The sequence below is a fragment of the Corylus avellana genome, chromosome ca9 (assembly GCF_901000735.1).
Source record: "Corylus avellana chromosome ca9, CavTom2PMs-1.0".
Classification (NCBI taxonomy): domain Eukaryota; kingdom Viridiplantae; phylum Streptophyta; class Magnoliopsida; order Fagales; family Betulaceae; genus Corylus; species Corylus avellana.
This window is the reverse complement of record NC_081549.1, coordinates 15,315,296-15,335,274: the sequence shown is the minus strand read 5'-3', so window position 1 is coordinate 15,335,274 and position 19,979 is coordinate 15,315,296. Positions and strand designations below refer to the sequence as shown.

Here is a 19,979-nt window from a genome sequence, read left to right as displayed (position 1 = left end):
TAATAGGAAAGTCAACAGGAAGGGATTGTATTAGACCATCAAAGGTTGCAATAGAGGATCTAGTGAGTATGAGATCATCTACATAAACAAGGGCCATTAGCCGAACATGAGTAGAAGTAAATAAAAAAGGAGGAGTTTGCCTTGGAGGCAATGAAACCAAATTCCAACAAATGATTACTGAGGTGTAAGAACCAAGCATGGGAGACTTGTTTGAGCCTATAGATAGCCTACTTCAATAAACAAAATGCCTTGGGATGTTGAGGATGTTCAAAGTCAGCGGGTTGAGCCATATAGACAGTTTCATTTAATAAGCAATGTAGGAAAGCATTACTCACATCAATTTGTTTAATAGACCACCCCTAAGAGACTGCAAGAGGCAATATAGTCTGAATGGTAACTGGTTTGAAAACTGGATTGTAAGTTTCAACATAATTAAGGTTAGATCCTTGGCAAAAATCTTTGGCAGCAAGGCGTGCCTTATACGTTCCATATTGCCATCAGCCCTTCTTTTGATTTTGAAAACCCATTTGCAGCCCACAATATTCATAGACAACCGAGGGTGAACAACGGTCCAGGTGCAATTTTTTAGAAGAGCATTAAATTCATCTGTTATTGCATCACGCCACACCACATGCTTAACTGTTGTAGAAATGCAGGTAGGTTCCGTGTCAAGGACCTAATTGCAAAGAGACCATAAAAGCTCGGGGGAGAGGATACCGAACCGTGTCATCAGTATAAATTTTGGGCTTGTGGACATTAGCTTGAGTTCGAGTGACCATGTGGTTGCTACTGATAGGTGCAACGGGTTATGGAGTGGGAGTAGCAAAAGCTGAGTTAGGACTAGAAACTTGTGAGGGAGGTTGTGGGTTAGGTGAAGTACTGCATGGAGGAGAGGAACTAAGTGGCTAGTCATGTGGGCCATATGTTTCAGTGGGCAAAAAGGAAGGAAATACACCATGTTCAGGTGGAAGACAGTATGTGTTGGGAAGGGAAGTGAGTGGTTCATGTGAAGGGCAATTTACATGGGGGAAAGGAGCAGGACATGTGGGGTTGAAATAAGGTTGGGAACGTACATAGAGACTCAACAGAATGAGACATGGAAGGACACAAACCATGTTTGTAGGGAAAAACTTGTTCATTAAAAATAACGAGTCTGGCAATGTATAAGTGACCAGTGGTCAAGTCTAGGCATTTATAGCCATGGTGAGATTTACAATAACCCAAAAATAAGCAAGATTTGGAATGGTAAGAAAACTTGATAGAGTTATATGGACGAAGGTAAGGCCAATAATCACAACCAAAAGTTTTTTAAAACCTATAATTTAGAGTTTTATGGAAAAAAAAAAAAAAAAAAAGTTCAAAATGAGATGTAGGACGAGTGATAATGCGAAGATGATTAATTAAAAAACAAGCAGTTTCACAGGTGTCATCCCAATGCTTAAAGGGAACGTTGGAATGAGAAAGTAAAGCAAGCCCAGTGTCCAAAATTTGGCGATGCCTTTGCTCAACACTACCATTTTGATGGTGAGTGTGAGGGCAAGTTTGCCTATAGAGAATGCCACTAGAAGCTAACAGACGTTGGAGGGGAAGAAATTCCCCACCACCATCTGTTTGTATAGACTTAATTGTACAAGTGAAACAAATTTCAACAAGACTTTTAAAATTGACAAACACGGCAAAGACATTAGATTTACATGCCATATGAAAAATCGAATTAAAGTCATCAACCACACAAAGAGAGTAGCGTTTATTATTGGATGATAAAGTGGGAGCATGGCCCTATACATCAAGAAACAAGAGATCCAGAGGATTCTTGGAAACAAAAGAAGCTATAACCAAATGTTGCCTGTGTAATTTCCTTGGTTGACAAGCTGAGCAAAACAGAAGGTCTTTTTTTAGAAGTAACTGGAAGACCATTACGGGACAAAATGCATTGAACCAACGGAGAGGCATGGTGAAAAAGGTGATGATGCCATTGATCAATGCAAGTGCGAGGTCGATCCACAGGGATTTGTGTTGTGTAAACCAATTTCTATTTAAACCAACTCTATTTTAACCTAGTTCCGAATTTTGTGATTTTTGTCGTGCAAAATAAAACATAAACTAAAGAAAATAATGAAATAAAATGGTAAAGAACACTAAGGTTTTAGAATTCAATTCGCCAAATCTTAACTCTATATTCTCGTATTTGTTCCTACAATCGAAAAACTATATTCGATGTTTTACAAATATCAAGTTTAAATCATTCAATGAATCCACACATTTTTACAAATCACAACAAATATCCGATTCGAAATTAAATCATCCTATGTATCCGTTTGGTTAACGAATCACAACGGATATCCGATTTCAATCGAATGATTTGATGTATCCAAAGGATGAAACACATCAAATATCCAACTCCAACACATAATAGTTCATCACATTCAATTAAAAGATATAAATCAAGCAATTGAATGAAAATCTACAACATCCTTATTCGAAGTCAAAATTGTATAAACAAAATACGAGAATACATGAGTTTGTCAATGACGAAGCTTCATCTTCAACCTTAGTTGAAAGATTTAGCCTCTCATGATAACAAAAATAATCACCAATTGAATTGTCATCATCGAAAAAATAAAACTTACAATGGAAAACAAAGCAAAAGCTTCCCCACGGCAATACGTCGTAATTTAGCTTAAAACGGCCTCCTCCAATTGTGAGGCTTAGAGGTCTATTTATATGACTTAGGAGAGCCCTAGAAGCCCTAGTAATCCTAGGAATTTCGGAGATTTAAGTCCAAGCCCAATTAGGATAAAGAAAACCTAAGCCAAAATCGGAATAGGATTCGCCCAGAATTGCTGTCCTATTTTACGGCGTGATTTTGGCCTTGCGACGCTCCGAATTGGGAAAATGATATTTCACAATGAATTGTAGTAGTTTGAGTTAGCTTTCCAATGCCGCTTGAATCACCTCAATCGGATATCTGAGATGAAAGTTATGGTCAAAATACCGAGACATATTCAGAATCCAATTTTGCATCCAATCCGATTTGACTTCAAATTGAGAAATTTCGAATTAATCCTTTCCTTTATTTGATTTAAACTTTAACCATGATTGGTTAAGCTTAACCATATCCTCTAGGTCTTCCCAATTTGCCCCTTTAAGCTTGGAATTTTTCCAGAAATGCTTTCTTTTCTTCCAAAAGCCTATAAAACAAAGAAAATACAAAAAAGCAGTAAAATGTCCTAATTAACCAAAACCAAAGGATTAAACCATGCAAGTTAAGGGCTGAAAATATAAATATTTTAGCACTTATCAATCAACTGACATATGTTCACCAACAAAAGTAGCTGGAGAGCTGCACGTCAAAGGAGATGTAGGCCAAGGATAAAGGCCACCCCTACTCGGCCCTTTGAGAAGCAAGGTCCCCGTGCAAAGATCCTTGACACCAAAAAAAAAAAAAAAAAAAAAGGATGAAATTCAATAAAAACCTAATTATCATGAGTGAATTGATTAACAAAGATGAGTTTTTTTTTTTTTGGAATTTGGAGCACATGGTGAAAATTAGGTAGATGAAAAACACGATTAGGGGTGGATAGGGAAGCCAAACCAATGTGAAGGATGTCCAATTCTTGACCATTGCCAATGTGAATTTGATTGGAACCACGATATTCATCAGCCTAGATGTTGGGCTAGACAACTCATTGGTGAGGTGATTGGTAGATCCAGTATCAGGGTACCAGTTCATATCAGGGGGACCAGGAGGAGTTGTAAGGAATGTTAAGGGGTGTGGCTATTCAACTTGATAGGAATGGTCGAAGCGGTTGTAACATTTGTCACTAGTGTGACCCGGTTTAAGCCATACGTGGCAGAGTTGCCTGTTGAAGGAAGGCTGAAAGGTGAAGCCATGGATACGGCCACCTCTCCCACGACCATGACCATAGTGAGACTGGCATGGATGTTAGCTAGTGTTGGGGTACTTCTCTGAGCAGTATTGACAATGGTGACAACTAAATCACCTGCAGAATTAGCATGATCAAGTTGTTCATAGATCAATAAATGACCATAAAGATTCTCAAGTGATATGGGATCAATGCGAGTAATGATAAAAGTGATGAGAGGATCATAGTCTGATCCAAGGCCAGCTAGCACATAGGAGGCTAGCTCAGAATCTTTGAGGGGTTCATCCATTGCTGCATGCATGTGAGCAATGGTTTGGGCCTTTTAAAAATAATCATGGATGGAAGAAGCTCCTTTCTTTAGGGTAGTAAGTTCATAATGGGATTGCATCACTCAGGCTTCAAGCTAGGCAGCAAACATGCGCTCCAAGGCTAGCCAAACCTCACTTGAGGTTTTGATTCCAATTACATAAGTGAGAAGGCTCTCGGTGAGTGTGGAGAGCAAGGTGTTAAGGATAAGTTTATCCTGTTGGTACCATGTGGTGAAGGCAGGATTCAGAACCTGGGTAGAGATGGAAATGCCAACATCCAAGGAGATGATAAATTATGGAGGATAGGGTGTGTCACCAGTGACATAACTGAAAAGGGATTGGCCTTCCAAGTAAGGTATAACCAGGGTACTCCACAAGGTGTAGTTGCCTCGGTGAGTTTGAAATTAGAGGGATGATTGAAGTTGTTGAGTGGTTAAGGAAGGAGAAAGGCATGGGTGGTGGGTGAGGTTTCAAATACAATTGACATAATGAAAGGGAGGAAAAAAAAATGCAAATCCTTTAAATCTTTGATACCATATAATGAAGATAACTTAAAGATAATTTGTTATAATGCCTTGCTGAGCATAAAGCCAAGGAAATCATTTATAAGAACTGAACAAGAACTATTCTGTAAGAGAAAGACTAAAGTAGAAACTAAACAAACAACTTTTAGCTTAGAGTTCGAATTACAACAAACAACCAAAGCAAGTTTTGAGACTAGAGAGAAGGGAAAATCATGTGCTATGTTCTTTGTGAGATAGCCGTTGTTTTCCCTTGAGATAAGATTGTCTTGTACAACAGTGATTGGTCTTGGAAATTGATGCGGAATTGGTGGGATCCTTTCCCATAAATTTAGGCTTTCTTGTAGAGTCATAGGTCTTGAAGTCAATAACATTTGATGGTAGACTTTCCCTTAGATTCAGGCTTTCATTGGTAGTAGAGTTGGTCATGGAGTCTACAACTTTAGCTTGTATTTCAACATGATCCTAATGACACATGACTCCAGTTTTTTTTCTTTTTTTTCTTCTTTTTCCCGGCGTCTTGAGAGTTTGAAAATTCTATGTTTTTCTCATTTGAAAAACCAAGCTCTTTTCTTTTCTGTTTTGGTAATACCTTTGTCAAATTTTCTTTGGTGGAAGTTCTACAAGTTTTCGTTGGTAAAAGACGTTGGAAATAATTTTTGATGGTGCACAAATTTTCATTGATATAAAATAATTACAATTTGAATATTAACAATAAAATAAATAAAATACAAGAGATTAAAAGTAGAGTATAGAAAGATCTCACAATGCTATAGAATCACGCAAGAGCGTTGTCCTTAAAGGTTGATTCGTGCCTCCCGGAGTGTATAACTCGGTGCGATCGGATCCTTTGACACGCAACCTCCCAGGATTAGACTATAGCGTCTACCTTCGTTAAGAACGCACTTCCAATAACGAAGATTAGTAGAACAACCCTTTGATCTTCTTGATAAAAAATCGCAAAGAGACAATAGAAATTGAATAGAATAGAATTCTATGCAATTAGTCTTCTAAAATATGACAAAACTCTTTTATAAAGAAAATGAGTTTGCCTTTTTTTTTTTTCTTGTTGCAAACTCACTATATCATAGGATTGAGGATGTTTTCTTTCTTTATATAATTAATGACCAAATGGTCTTAACACCAAAAAAAGGTACAACATTTGTCATAGATCGCTACTGAAAGCAGATCTAGAGATAATACATTCTTATTTAAAAATGAAAAACTCCAAACAGATAAATATCACAGTTTATGTGGAATTAACAGATATTTATTAAAGCAAACAACCACCAAAATATAAACAATCACACACAAGGATTTTGGTGATGAAGAGGAAACCTTTTAGAAAATAATCTAAAAGTAAAACCTCTCCGGGGATGCCAAACCTAGGAAATCACTATCAAAAGATTATCTAGAGATTATAGACACTAGGAACACTTATAACCCTATGCAAGTCCTTGACTCTATAAGATCGACAAGCCTCCAACTCGTATTCTTGCTCACAATCTTCTTCAACGTGATTTTCCTTTACCGGATCCTTCTGATAGACTTCTCAATGAAGCACATAATAAAACTAACAAAATCCTCTAAGAGGAATAATTAGTCTTACACAGATTTTCTTTCTAAGCACAGCCTATCACGAAACCTGGGGTGGAATCTTGTCCATCTCTCTCTCTCTCTATAAAGATGTATATATATACGTCCGACAAAACCTTAGACCTGACCCACTTAAAATCACGTTTTGGGGCGTAAAATTTACGTTGTGTCCGGACAGGTTAATGGGCTGTCCGAACAAGGCCTTGCGGATCGGAAACTTAGTTTTTGGAACTGATGTCCGGACATGGGGAAGGTCTGTTCGGATAGGGTATGCAGTGGGTGAAACCTGCATTTTGGAAATATTGTCCAGCCTTGATCAACATCTCCGAGTGATGGGCGTTTATGGTCCGATTGAGCTGAAACTTTGCAGGCATGTTCATGACACGTGAATCCTCATTGTGAACGGTGAAGATTTGATTCTAAGAATTTTATATCAGTGTTTGAGGTCGTGGACAGTAGCCTCTGCATTTTGGAACCGAATTAAGCCAACAAAAATACTAACAAAAAACAATGAAAATACAATATAACCACCTTGGGTAGTTATCAATTTTTAATAACCGAAACCGCCTAGGTGGTTAGCGGTTATTCAAACCAATAACTCGTGGTTTTATAACCGTTTTTTATATGGGTTTTTGGGCTTTTTAAGTGTTTTGGGTCATCACTAAGCCTATTTTTTTGGGCTTATTTTAAACATTTTGGGCCAAAGTGTTCCCAAAAAGATGAAAAGAACAAATTATTTTTTGGGCCAGGCAATAGTTTTGAATAAGGCTTGTCATAAAACATCATATACCATATTATATTTCACATGAGGATAATTTCTATAAGGACCAGCTTCTTTGTGCCCACTAAGAAGAATCTGCCACATAGGATTATTGCACCAAATCAAATAAGCACCAAAACACTATATTATATAGGTTTTTTCAATTTTTATTTTTATTTTAATTTTAAGATTGTGCAAGGGGCTGGGGTGGCGAACATCCAAAACGACACTGTTTTGGTGTGTCGTTTTGGCCGTGTATGACTGTATGTATGTGAAATGAGGATAACTTCTATAAAGGAGCTGGTTTACCCACCAATAGGAATCTGTCACATAGAATTATTGCACCAAATCAAATAAGCACCAAAACACTAGATTATATAGGTGGCGGCTCCACCCCAAATGGGCTGGGGGTGGCAGCGCGACCACCCCTAAAAATAAAAAATAAAAATGAAAAAAACCTATATAATCTAGTGTTTTGGTGCTTATTTGATTTGGTGCAATAATTCTATGTGGCAGATTCCTATTGGGGGCACAAAAGAGCTGGTGTAAACTAGCTCATTTTAGAAATTATCCTCATTTCACATACATACAGTCATACACGGTGAAAACGACACACCAAAAATTTTGGATGTTATATTAGAATTATTATTAATATATATATATATATATATATATATATATATATAAGGGTAGGCAGTTAATAGTTATTAATAGTTAACCCCCCTAGTTTCTAGATTTTTTTTTTTAAGAAAAAAGAAAAAGAAAAGAAAAAGAAAGGATGAAAAACCTAATACTAGTCTACCTCGCGCAGTCCCCTAAACCCTTCATTTGCTAACATATTTACCCGCGTGCATAGAGCCTCAAGCCTCTGGAAACTCGTAAGAAAAAGCAGGAATAGCAAACCCAGAAAATGGCGGTTCCTGGAAGGCGCAACGGTATGATAGACGACGACGAGAACGAAGACAATGCTTTGTTCGAAGAAGAGGGTCTGATCGAGCTCGACTCCGACACGCCTCCCCACCTCCGTGAGCTCGCCGCCGCCTCTGAGCTCGGCAACCTCGACGCCCTCCGCCTAGCCCTCGGTCTTACTCTTTTTCCTTTTCTTCTTCTTCCTTCTCTTATACGACCGTGTTTTTAGCTTCTTCTTTGGTAGTATAGTTTATCAGACTGGTTCAATCGCCTGTGCTGTTTTTGTTAATTTTGCTTGATTTCTAACTAAACGTAAAGCCTACGGTTTTGCTCTGTCTCTTTGATCGGAAAACTGGCAAAAAGAGAATAGAAATTCTTATTGGTTTTGTGAGAAAATTGAAAGCAAATGAGAAATTAGGCTTGTAATTTGATTCAGGATTTTTTATTTCTTTTCCTTCAGTTCGCTTTTGGAAAATTTACATGGTTTGCCAAATGCATTACTTTGTTTGGTTTAATGTGTAGAGCTGCTTTTTTCTGTACATGATCACACAGCGTTACTAAAATTATTTATTATGAAATGAGATAGATTGATGCTATTTGTTGGAAATTATTTTGATGATGCAAAAATTCTTTGTTGATAGTAAATACTATTAATGTGAAAATTAACAATAAGATAAATAAAATATAAGAGATGAAAACTTGAGTATGAAAAAAATCTCATAATGCAATAGAATCGGGCAAGAGCGTTGGTCTTTAGTGGTTGATTTATGCCTCCTGAAGCATTTAACTCGATGTGATCGGATTCCTTGACACGCAACCTCTCAGTATTAGACTATAATGTCTATCTTCGTTAAGGACCTACTTCAAAGAACGAAGGCTATTAGACTAACCCTTATTTCCCTTGTGAGATAATTCTTAGGATTTCTTTGACCAATAGAAGGAAGAAGCATAGTAGAAAGTGATAATTTCTCAAGTGCTCTTTGGTGGGATTTATAGAAGAGAATGTTAGCTTACAAAATAAGCTAAAATCCAATGGTTACAAAGGTATCCAATCACCAACGGCTATAACATGTGGACGTGTAAAAGGCTAGTGCGGGAAATGTCAATAACTTTAGTATCCCAATGGATAGTGCCAACTATTCAAGGTTAGTTCCAAGACAAGTAAATGGGTTGAAGAGAATAAAATAAAAGACAAATAAAAGTGTTTGGAACGCACTATTGGCACATATCTCTTTAATTTAAACTTTACTTACCAAAAAATTCCTTTTAGTTGTATACCCCTTGTGTTCATGTCTTGTGTGTCTTTCTTTGTTTCTTTTTTTTTTTTTTTTGTGGTGGAGGGGTGTTCGGAGATTTCTGGATGTGATTCATTTGGTGTGATTGGCACTAAAAGTTGGTGAGTATAGAAGGTTTATTGATGAGCTAAATGGTTATTAGCATTCAAGGTTCATTTTTTTTTTTACATCAAACATTTTCTGTAAAACATTTTCAGTATTTTTCGGTGTTTGGTTGCACTTGGGAAATGGTTTACATTTTTTTAAGGCATAAAACATTTTTCGTCCATAGCTCCTCTCTTCAAACCTTTCCTTTCGGAGAACACTCACATAATGTCACACCCCAGAGACCACCCCCTCTGCCATGGGTACCAACCCTGCTGGAGCCACCCCCATTAGCAGAAAATGTTTTCTGGAAACCACTGCAGTGTGAACCAAACAAGAAAATGCTTTTCAGGTTGACAGCCAAACATTGGAAAATCAGCAGTTCTTCAAAAAAAAAAAAAGTCTCCAGCTGAAAATATTTTACGTCAAAAAAAAAAAAAGAGCTTTAATATTTGATTTTTTTTTTTTTTTTCCCCTTTTACCAAGCAATTGTAGTGGTAGAATACTGGTTTGTTACTATACCTTGCCTTTTATTTGTTTTAGCCATTGAGTTTTGGATATGGACTATGGGGGGAAGCACAAGCTGTTGGCCGGACTTGCTGAGACTGGTTTCGTTAGAGAGAGAGAGAGAGCGAGAGACAGAGAGAGAAAGATTAAGTACCCATTTGGTTAGACTGGTTGTGCCTACGAGGATGATTGATGTGGTACAACTTGTTGGGGTTGCAAGGATGCACAAAAAAATTAGGAAAGCATTGGTTGAGTTTGTATAAAATGCATGCTTGCCAACATTTTGATGATTAGGTATGATCCCAGCTATGTTGGAGTTCTTCGAGTTCATTTTTGAACAAGGGCTCATGGGTATCCCTCTTGTTGGCTGTGATTACACATGGTCTAATAACTGAGATCCTTTGAGGTCCGGAATTCGTACGTTTATTCTTTCTCCTTATTGGGAAACCCACTGTCTTAACGCTTCTCAGAAATGGCTCCCTAGAGTTTTATTGGATCATTTTCCTTTATTGCTTGATTGCAATGACGTTGTTAGGAGTAGAGGGTACTTTAAGTTTGAGAATATATGGCTAAAGTTTGAGGGTTTTGTGGAGAAGTTGAAACAGTGGTGGTCGTCTTATAGTTTTCATGGATCCCCTTGTTTTGTCTTGGCGGTCAATTTAAAAGCTTTGAAGCTTGATTTGAAAAAATAAAATGAGGAGTTGTTTGAAGAGGCTGGATGGTCTTACCTTTAATTATGTTGAGGATGACGAGGCTTTATGGTTGGAAAGAGCTTTTGAGGAGACTGACGTTCAGGAGGTGCTGAAAGTGCTAAACGACGATAAGGCCTCGGGTCCTGATGGTTATCCTTGGCTTTTTTCTAGTCTTGTTGGGAAGTTCTAAAAGATGTAATGAATGTCTTTCATGAGTTCTATGCTTAGGGTAAGTTTGAAAGGAGTCTTAACGCCTCTTTATTGTCCTTATTTTCAAGGAAGTAGGGGAGGTGGATATTAAGGACTTTCGCCCTTTCAATCTTGTGAGTGGCGGCTATAAAATTATCTCCAAAGTCCTAGCTATTAGGTTGAAAGTAGTGTTGGAAAAGGTTATATCCAGGTTTCATAAAGCTTTTATCAAGGAGAGACAGATTTTAGACTCAGTCTTTATCGCAAATAAATGTATCGATAGTAGAGTTAGATTAGGGGTTCTAGGAGTGCTTTGAAAACTGGACATACAGAAAGCTTAAAGATCATGTTAATTGAGAATTCTTATTTTATTTGTTGAGGAGATGTGGTTTCAAGGAAAAATGACATGAATGGATAGCTCATTGCATCTCGATGGTGCGGTTCTCTGTGTTGATTAACGGATCTCTATATGGCTTCTTTGATATCTCAACAAGGGATCCTTTATCCCCTCTGCTGTTTGTTGTTGTCATTGAAGGTCTGCCACCGTGGATAGGAGACTTTTATCAGGCTTTTTGGTGGTGTCTAAGGATAACGACGTGCTTCTTTTGACTCATTTCCTATTTGTGGGTGACACCTTAATTTTTTGTGAGGCCAATCTTGATCATCTCTGTAATTTGGGCCATCCTTTCTTGTATTTTGAAGTTGTATCATAGTTGAAAATTCACTTGGCCATATCAGATTCGTTCTCGTTGGCGCCGCTAAAGATGTTGGAGGCTTGGCCAATATCCTTGGTTTTAGGGTGTGTCCTCTTTGCCTATTGTTAATAGGTTTGTAGTAATAAGATTAGAGGGAGAAGAGGAGGCTGCTATATTATTTAGCTTGTTTTTAACCTAATACAAACATCCTAATATATAGGATTAGGGAAATATCACAATGACCAAACTACCATTAAACCCTAATAATGACTTACTAACCCTAATAACTCTTCTAATACTCTCTCTCAAGCCGAATCATATAAATCATATAAATCCAGCTTGGAAGAAACAAGCAAATGAAAAACACATATAAAAACATACTCTACCACTGCCCCTCAAGTAGGAACAGCTTGGGGCACACAATACAAAGACCCATAAAAATAACAAGAAAGTTTGCTAAAACTTCAACGCCGGTCGAAAACTCGTCGGAAACTGCAACAGGTGGTCGGATCTTTCTCAAAAATACCAAGGCCGATAGAATATTGCTGGAAAACAACAAGGACCGGTCGAAATCTATCGCAAAACACCAAGGCGGGTCGGATCAAGCTGCAAAACACCAAGGGTAGATCGGATCTCACTACACAACAACAAGGCCGGTCGGATGTCATCGCAAAACACCAAGGCTGGTTGGATCTCACCACAAAACACTAAGGCCGGTCGGATCTCAACAACTAACAATGATCACATTTCACGTGATCAACCAACAAGTCTCGCCGGAACTAGCAACATACAGGCAGAACACGCCGAAGACACCAAAACCAAGTTGAAATACTGCTAAAAAATTAAACGGGAACCTTTGCTGAAGTCTTGCCGTAGACAGACAGAACACGCCGGCGACTCCAAACACAGCAGCCACATAATCAATCGACGATCACATAGCAACTTTTCAACAACACAAACCGCGTCGACACTGACAGATTTTTTTCCCTTTTCTGATGGCCATTGCAACACGTCGGCCACCTTACACGAACCACCACAAACCAAACATCACAAAAAATACCATAAACTTAGAAAACTAGTAGGAAACACCACAAAGACCACCATAAAAGCACACAACAAATTTTTTTTTTTTTTTTTTTTCAAACTTAACCACGGACAACATCTTTCAAGGCATTGCCCGTGTAGGGTCTAAGCCCACATGGGCGGTGCTGCCACTAGAAGACACTTACCAAAAAAAAAAAAGAAGTGGAAAACTAAGACTACAAAACAAAGGGACAAGGATCTAAACCCTAAGGCTTTGATACTATGCTAATAGGTTTGTAGTAATAAGATTAGAGGTAGAAGAGGAGGATGTTATATTATTCAGCTTGTTCTTAACCTAGTACAAACATCCTAACATATAGGATTAGGGACATATCACGATGACCAAACTACTAGTTTGCCGTGTGCTTTTATGGTGGTTTTGTGGTGGTTGGTGTAAGGTCGCTAGCGTGTTGCAGTGGCCATCGAAAAAAAAAAAACAATTCTGTTAGTGTCGGCGTGGTCTGCGTTGTTGAAATGTTGCTCTGTGGTCGTCGATTGATTTTGTGGTTGTTGTGTTTGAAGTCGCCAGCGTGTTCTATTTGTCTCCAGTGAAGGTTCCTGTTTGATTTTTCAGCAATTTTTTGACTTGGTTTTGGTGTCTCCGGCATGTTCTGCCTGTATCATGCTAGTTCTGGCAAGACTCGTTGGTTGATCATGTGAAATGTGATCGTTGTTAGTTGTTGAGATTCGACCAACCTTGGTGTTTTGTATTGAGATCCGGCCAGCCTTGGTGTTTTGCGGTGGTTTCCGACTGGTTGTTGTTGTCCGGCGAGATTCTATCGGCCTTGGTGTTTTGCGGTGAGATCCGACTGCCCTTGGTGTTTTGCGGCGAGATCCGATTGCTCTTGGTGTTTTGCGATGGGTTCCGATTGGTCCTTGTTGTTTTCCAGCGAGATCCTATCGGCCTTGGTGTTTTTCGGTGAGATCCGATCGCCTGTTGCAGTTTTCGACTGGCATTGAAGTTTTTGCAAATTTTCTTGTTATTTTTATGAGTCTTTGTATTGTGTGCTCTAAGCTGTTTTAGCTTGAGGGAGAGTGTTAGAGTATGTTTGTATATATGTTTTTCGTTTGCTTGTTTCTTCCAAGCTGGATTTATATGGTCTAGCTTGAGGGGAGTGTTAGAAGAGTTATTAGGGTTAGTAAGTCATTAGGGTTTGAGGGTAGTTTGGTCATTATGATATTTCCCTAATCCTATATGTTAGGATGTTTGTCTTAGGTTAAGAACAAGCTGAATAATATAGCAGTCTCCTCTTCTTCCTCTAATCTTATCACTGCAAACCAATTAACGCCTATAAAGTACATGGGCTTGCCGTTGGGAGCTCCGTTTAAGGCAAAATCTATTTAGGATGGCATTATTAAACTTTGTTTGGCAGGTTGGAAGCAACTTCATCGAGTAATTCTATAAGTTCCTCTTGTGTCACTCAAAAAAGAGGTAGCTTTTAAAATCATCATTTGATCTAAATCTAATAATGATAAATCACAAGCTCAACGGTAATTTTAAAAGCCACATCATTCTTGGAAGGATACAAGAGGGACGTGAAGCATTACTCGACTTTATCTGTCAGAAGGTGGTAGGATTACTATGATTAAAAGTACTCTCTCCAATTTGCCTATGTATTTTTCTGTCCCTTTTTCCCCTTCCAAGTTAGTGTTTCTAACCGTATTGATAAAATTCAACAAGATTTCCCGTGGGACGAAGTAGGATGATTTTACATTCCATCTAGTCAATTGGTTCAAGATTTGTACTCTGATTTCCTTAGGAGGTTTGGGGGTTAGGAACTGGATTATATTTAACCTAACTCTCTTGGGAAAATGGCTTTGGTGTTACGTCACAGAGAGGCAGGCTTTGTGGAAAACAGTGTTAGAAGCTAAATATGAAAGCATGCAGGAGGGCGTTGCTCCAATGTGATGTACGGGTCCTATGGTGAAGGGGTGTGAAAAAAAATTTGTTGGGGGGGGGGGGGATTTTTCCAGATTTGTAAGATGAGGTGGGAGATTGGCTTAAGACTTGATTGTAGCATGACATATGGTGTAGAGACCATACATTGAACGATTTTGTCCCGGTGTTACATAGTATTGCCCATTTCAAGGGGCCCTCATGGTAGACCATATATTGTTGTGAACAACACCTATCAGTGGAATATCACCTTTATCAGATCCTTGCAAGATTGGGAGATAGAGATGGCCTCCTCTTTCTTCAATCTTCTGTACTCTATCAGGTTGAATCAAGGTGGCGAGGATAATATCTTTCTGGCTCCCCTCCGAAAGGCAGACATTCAAGGTCAGATTATTTTATCATGTGCTTAGCCCCTTACTGGTTTTTCTTTCCCATGGAAGAACTATGAAAAAATAAGGCACCTACAAAAGTGGCTTTCTTTGTGTGAACAATAGTGTTAGGGAGGATCCTGACCTTGGGTAATTTAAGAAAGAGGCACATAATAGTGATGGTCTAGTGTTGCATGTGCAGGAACAATGGGCAATCCGTCAATCATCTTTTGCTTCATTGCGGAGTTGCTTGAGAATTGTGAATATTGGTTTTTTGTCTTTTCATGATAGAATGGGTAATGCCCAATCGGGTGGTGGAGTTTTTGGCTAGTTGGAGTCGCCAGTTTGGTAGTTACTATAATTTAGAAGCTTGGAAAAAGGCTCACTTGTTGGGGTTATATCTCAATGACATAGTGAAAAAGTCCAAGAACAAGCATCGTGATATCATAGTAAAAGATTAAAAGCAAAACAAAAATTTGCAAAGGCTAGAACACTACCTTGCACAATGTCGGCAACCTTGGTGATGTGGCTGATTTGATTCCTCTTGCTTCTCCTTAATCCACACGTGTTGCACTAGGGTTTGGAGACCTCTAAATCTTTTCCTCAATTTTGATTATGAGACCAAAAGAGTGGGCTCTAAGTCAACACAAGACCCCTTTAAATAGGCTTGTGTTTCTAAGTGAAGGTAGGACTAGGTTTCCTTATCAAACCAGGACTTAGAAAACCTAGATACATGGCCACTAGAGTTTTCCTTGTGTAATTAGATTAAGCCCAATAAGGGATAATAATCGGCTTGAGAAGGAACTTAAAAGGAAAATAAAACTATTTCCAATAGGCCTAGGACACTTTTCATCTCATGACTTTTCTTAGATTACGATTTATTCCACTAAAAAATTGTAATTGCACTTTAGTATTTATTTTGATTAATCAAAACTTCAGTGACATCCTATAATTGCAGTTGACTCCATAAAATATCCATAGTTGAATTAAATTCATAAATAAACTGTCACTTTAATTCACTATCTCTTAATCATTGAGTACCCAATTTAATCTTTTGATTATTCTTATACTCCTGAAATCATTTTGTTTAGTACATTTAATTTTAGTAACTCCTTACTGAAATACACTGACCAAAGATTCAGAATAATTAATTCCCATTAAATTTATCTTAAGAGGATATTTCACGTCGCTTTGATTAAATCAAAGGATTATGAATTCTCTTTTAAGGAGCAGTGTTGTCACAATGCTACATGTGATCACCCAATACACCGAGATTTTGACTAAGAAAGATCTCACTCCTAAATATATCAAAGTGACCTTTACTTGACATTTGAGTTCACATTCTTTCAGGATTAAGAGTCAATATTACTATAAGCTGTCATGAGTTAAATTATACTTATTGACACCAATTATATATAGAATAACAACTTAGGTGGTGCGTTCAGTGCATTGTTACCATGCCAACATACCAATAAAAAGTCTCCACTTCCCTGATCAAAATAGGTTATTATGATTGATAGTGTATAGTCTTATCAAATGGAATGTTCAATTCAAGTTACAAGATTTATGGTTTAATCTTTTGTGTGATAATCTCATTAACACACCTTAAACCATATTCAATATAACTTAAGGATTACATGTATATATACAAAATAATATGCACATGTAAAATATAAGATGCCCTATGTTTCATATAATTAAGAAAATAAACAACTTTATTTAATAAATCAAAATGGTATACAATAGGATTTGGCTTTTAGGGCATAAACCCTAAAATCACCATTGTGTGATGTGGTGCATTTATAAAGAACACAATTCCCGAAATTTTAAAGATTGTCAGAGGAACGGTGGTAGAGTTAAAAGACACATTGTTCAAAACTTTTTATGGGTGGATGGTTGCTATCAATAGTTCTCCCTTTGCTAACTTTTTGTAGAATTTCTGAATTTGTGTTCCTTTTCTTCTCTCCAAGTCAGTATTTCTCTTGTATACTCTATATGTATATGGGTTGCGATTGAATTACTTATAAAAGAAAAGTATGATCCTAGAAGGATCTGTACAACATAGGTGGATTTGCTCCAACCCAAAGGTTTGCAGTATTAAAATTATGCAGTATGAATTGTTGACTTGAGCATGTTTAGGTATTAGGGCTTAAACTAGAGGGTTACCCAATGGCTTACTTTGTCAAAGGATTCATAATTGAAGCTCATTTGTTATTACTAATTGCCGCATTAGTCATTACTCACTTGTTCATTCAACGGTAGAAACAAATATGGACTGGTGGTTGACTGGTTTGTCTATCAGACTTGACAATCTGTCATATAAGTTAAATTGGGTTTTATGTTTTAAATCCTTCTGCCAATTTTTTGTGATTACATTGAATAAAAAATTAGAATGTTTAGGTGTCCTTTGGAACTCGAACTCTTCTGCAGCATTTGATGTGTGTTAGATATGACATTATTACATGAGTCTAGACAGTATTAGGTAGGAAACTTCTTTCAATTTCTAGAAATGACCCTATCACAGGGAATTGCGTCTTCAAATGCTATGGAGAACAGCATCATGGTTTTGGTTTTGCTTGGCATTTAAATATCCTGTTTGGGTCAGCTTTCTGATAATGCTTTCTTTTATCTTTGAATGAGTTCAGATAACTTGACTGGTAGCATTGATGAACCTGTGGAAGATGGGGACACGGCTCTGCATCTGACATGTCTCTATGGCCATTTGTCCTGTGTCCGGGTCAGTTGGTCTTATTTCTCTGTGTTACTTCTTTTTTTCTATTTATGTTTCTGTCATAATAAACCCTTGTAAAAAATATGGATTCTCTTTTCCAATACAGCTACTTTTGGAAAGAGGAGCAAACATAGAGGTTGAGGATGAAGACGGTGCAATTCCTCTTCATGATGCTTGTGCAGGGGGTTAGACTTAACCACTTCTAACAGTCGTGTCAAAACTGTTTTTTCCTGGACCGATTGTATGATTCTATATTGATGTTAATTCTATTTTGTCTCTTTTTTTCTCCACCGACTATTGCAGGATTTGTCGAGATAGCCCAGCTTCTGTTGAATACTGCTAATGACCCAGAGTGCATAAAGAGGATGTTAGAATCAGTTGATGCAGAAGGTGATACTGTGAGTATATATCAAACCTTAGCACTCTTCCGTAGTTTTAACAAGAGGTTCCACTCTTTAACCGGCTGGTGACACCTTTGTTAAAATCATGCCAGTCCTGTCTGCTTGGCATAGAAGAATGCACAGTGGTTCAAAAATTCACAGATTTTATTTTATTTTATTTTTCTCTAACTGGCCTACTTTTTCTAGTTTTTGATCATCATATTGAAATTACTTTTACAGCCTCTGCATCATGCAGCAAGAGGTGAGCACGCTGGTGTTATAAGGTTGTTAGTATCTTCTGGGGCTTCTCTTACACAACCAAACACTTGTGGAAAGGTTAGCATTTGAAGCGGAAGTTTGAAGTTAGTTTCTTCCTTGTCTGAGTTTATAGTTAATCATTACTTCGTCAGAGTTTATAGTTAATCATTACTTCGGCAGACCCCAATTGAGCTAGCTGAGCCAGGCACAGAAGCTAGGAGTATTCTGGATGCTGCTGCTGGTGCTGTGGCATGCGAGTAGGCTTTACCAAATACTTGCTGAAATGTCAAATTTTTGTTTTTCTGAAGATTGTGGCACTGCTCTTGTTGGTCTCTTTGCTATATAGGTAGGTAACAACATATCTTGTAGATCGTGATCAATCATTGCCTAATATTGGTTTTACTTTTAGAGCTGCATTAGACAAATCAAATATCATGGTCTAATAACAAACCGTTTTTGTTAGTTGATTATATTTGTTGATGATTTTTTCGGATCATTCCCTTTTAGCTTGAATGACAAGTATCACCACCACCCTGGTCCAAACTAGGTCCGGCAGAGCATTTGACAGAATAGACTTTCCTTGAAATCCATGCAATGTTTTAGGGCGGGACACGTCTTATTACCGTGCATATGCGTGCAGTGTGCTTGTGCATATCTAAATAAGGCAGGGGTTTCAACATTCTGGGCTTTGCTCTCTCATTACTTCAGCAACATTAACATTTCTGAGTTCTCACTGCTGGTTAGTCTGGTTGGGCTGGTGAGCAGTTTCCAAATGTACCAACAATGATGGAAAGCCATTTAATCTAATGGTTTGAGTATTGATGGAGGGAAAGCTCACTCTCAAGTTAGGCTGTCCATTTGAAGCTAGAGTAAGGAACATCATTTTATGAGTTGCTGCTAAAAATTGACATAAACTTGTACCCAGGAGGCTTTGAGCCCATTCACTTGGATTGTAAAGCCTACAGCTGGAGATAATGGGAAGAGAAATAGAGTGAAAAGAAGTCTCATCTGTTGAATTGCTGAAGAAGTTTCAGGTTACCTATAATGGTAAAGGCTCTTGACTGAAGCAAGGCTGACTCCCCAATACCTAAACAAACTCTCTCTCTCTCTCTCTCTCTTCCCAGAAGAAAAGAAAATGTTAGAAATGTTAAAAACCTTTAACCCTACCCACAAGCCCGTCTCCAATATGTAGGAAAGACCCACCTTTGTAACTCCACTTTTTCCTCTCTCCCGCATTGAAAAAAAAAAAAAAAAAAGCCGTGTCCAATATATGCCTACCTTGTGTGGGGTTCTTTCCAATTTTGTTGGAGCTCGATCTCTCATAAATGAATTGGGGAAATTGGGGATTCTGTCATTAGGGGAGTCCAATTGTTTGTTATATCTAATAACTTGAAATATGTTATCTATCTTAGTGGTATCTTATCAAGGCAGACACAAGTTTTCTCTCCTAAAACTTTCTTTGAAAAAAAGACAAAAACAAAAACCAAACCAAAATTTGAGGCGGCCATGAAGGTTATACTCCATTGCTGAACCTTGAAATGAGGGCAGCCACCTTTTTTTCTCCTTTTTGGTTCTCCTCCAGTGTCTCGGAGAGTATTGGGGGTTAATGAAATGGAAGCAAATCACTGTTGAAACAATATTTGATGACGTGTCCTTGTAATGGTGGTATATATATATATAGATATATGGACACGAAAGCTTTGGTGAATGAATAAATTTATCTCCCTTTTACTTGAAATGAAGAAAAGTTATGTTCAATATTTTATTTTATTACATTTAATAGTATAACTTTATTTAAAAAATTTAAACGTCATAGCAA

At 37.7% G+C, this 19,979-nt stretch overlaps 1 protein-coding gene across 1 annotated transcript; it reads left to right on the top strand.

Annotated features, from left to right (window-relative positions):
• The first annotated feature begins 7,888 nt into the window (after window positions 1–7,888).
• On the top strand, window positions 7,889–18,625 carry LOC132192044 (uncharacterized). Its single transcript, XM_059607232.1, has 6 exons — window positions 7,889–8,154; window positions 17,437–17,528; window positions 17,629–17,707; window positions 17,826–17,920; window positions 18,143–18,238; window positions 18,341–18,625. The coding sequence occupies exons 1-6, from the start codon at window positions 7,983–7,985 to the stop codon at window positions 18,419–18,421; spliced, it is 615 nt and encodes a 204-aa protein (XP_059463215.1). The 5' UTR covers window positions 7,889–7,982; the 3' UTR covers window positions 18,422–18,625.
• The last annotated feature ends 1,354 nt before the right edge of the window (window positions 18,626–19,979 follow it).

Coding starts and splice junctions, on each gene's coding strand:
- LOC132192044 (XM_059607232.1), top strand. CDS start 7,983: ATGGCGGTTCCTGGAAGGCGCAACGGTATGATAGACGACGACGAGAAC. Junction 8,155..17,436: donor CGCCCTCCGCCTAGCCCTCG/GTCTTACTCTTT, acceptor GAATGAGTTCAG/ATAACTTGACTGGTAGCATT. Junction 18,239..18,340: donor AACCAAACACTTGTGGAAAG/GTTAGCATTTGA, acceptor TTACTTCGGCAG/ACCCCAATTGAGCTAGCTGA.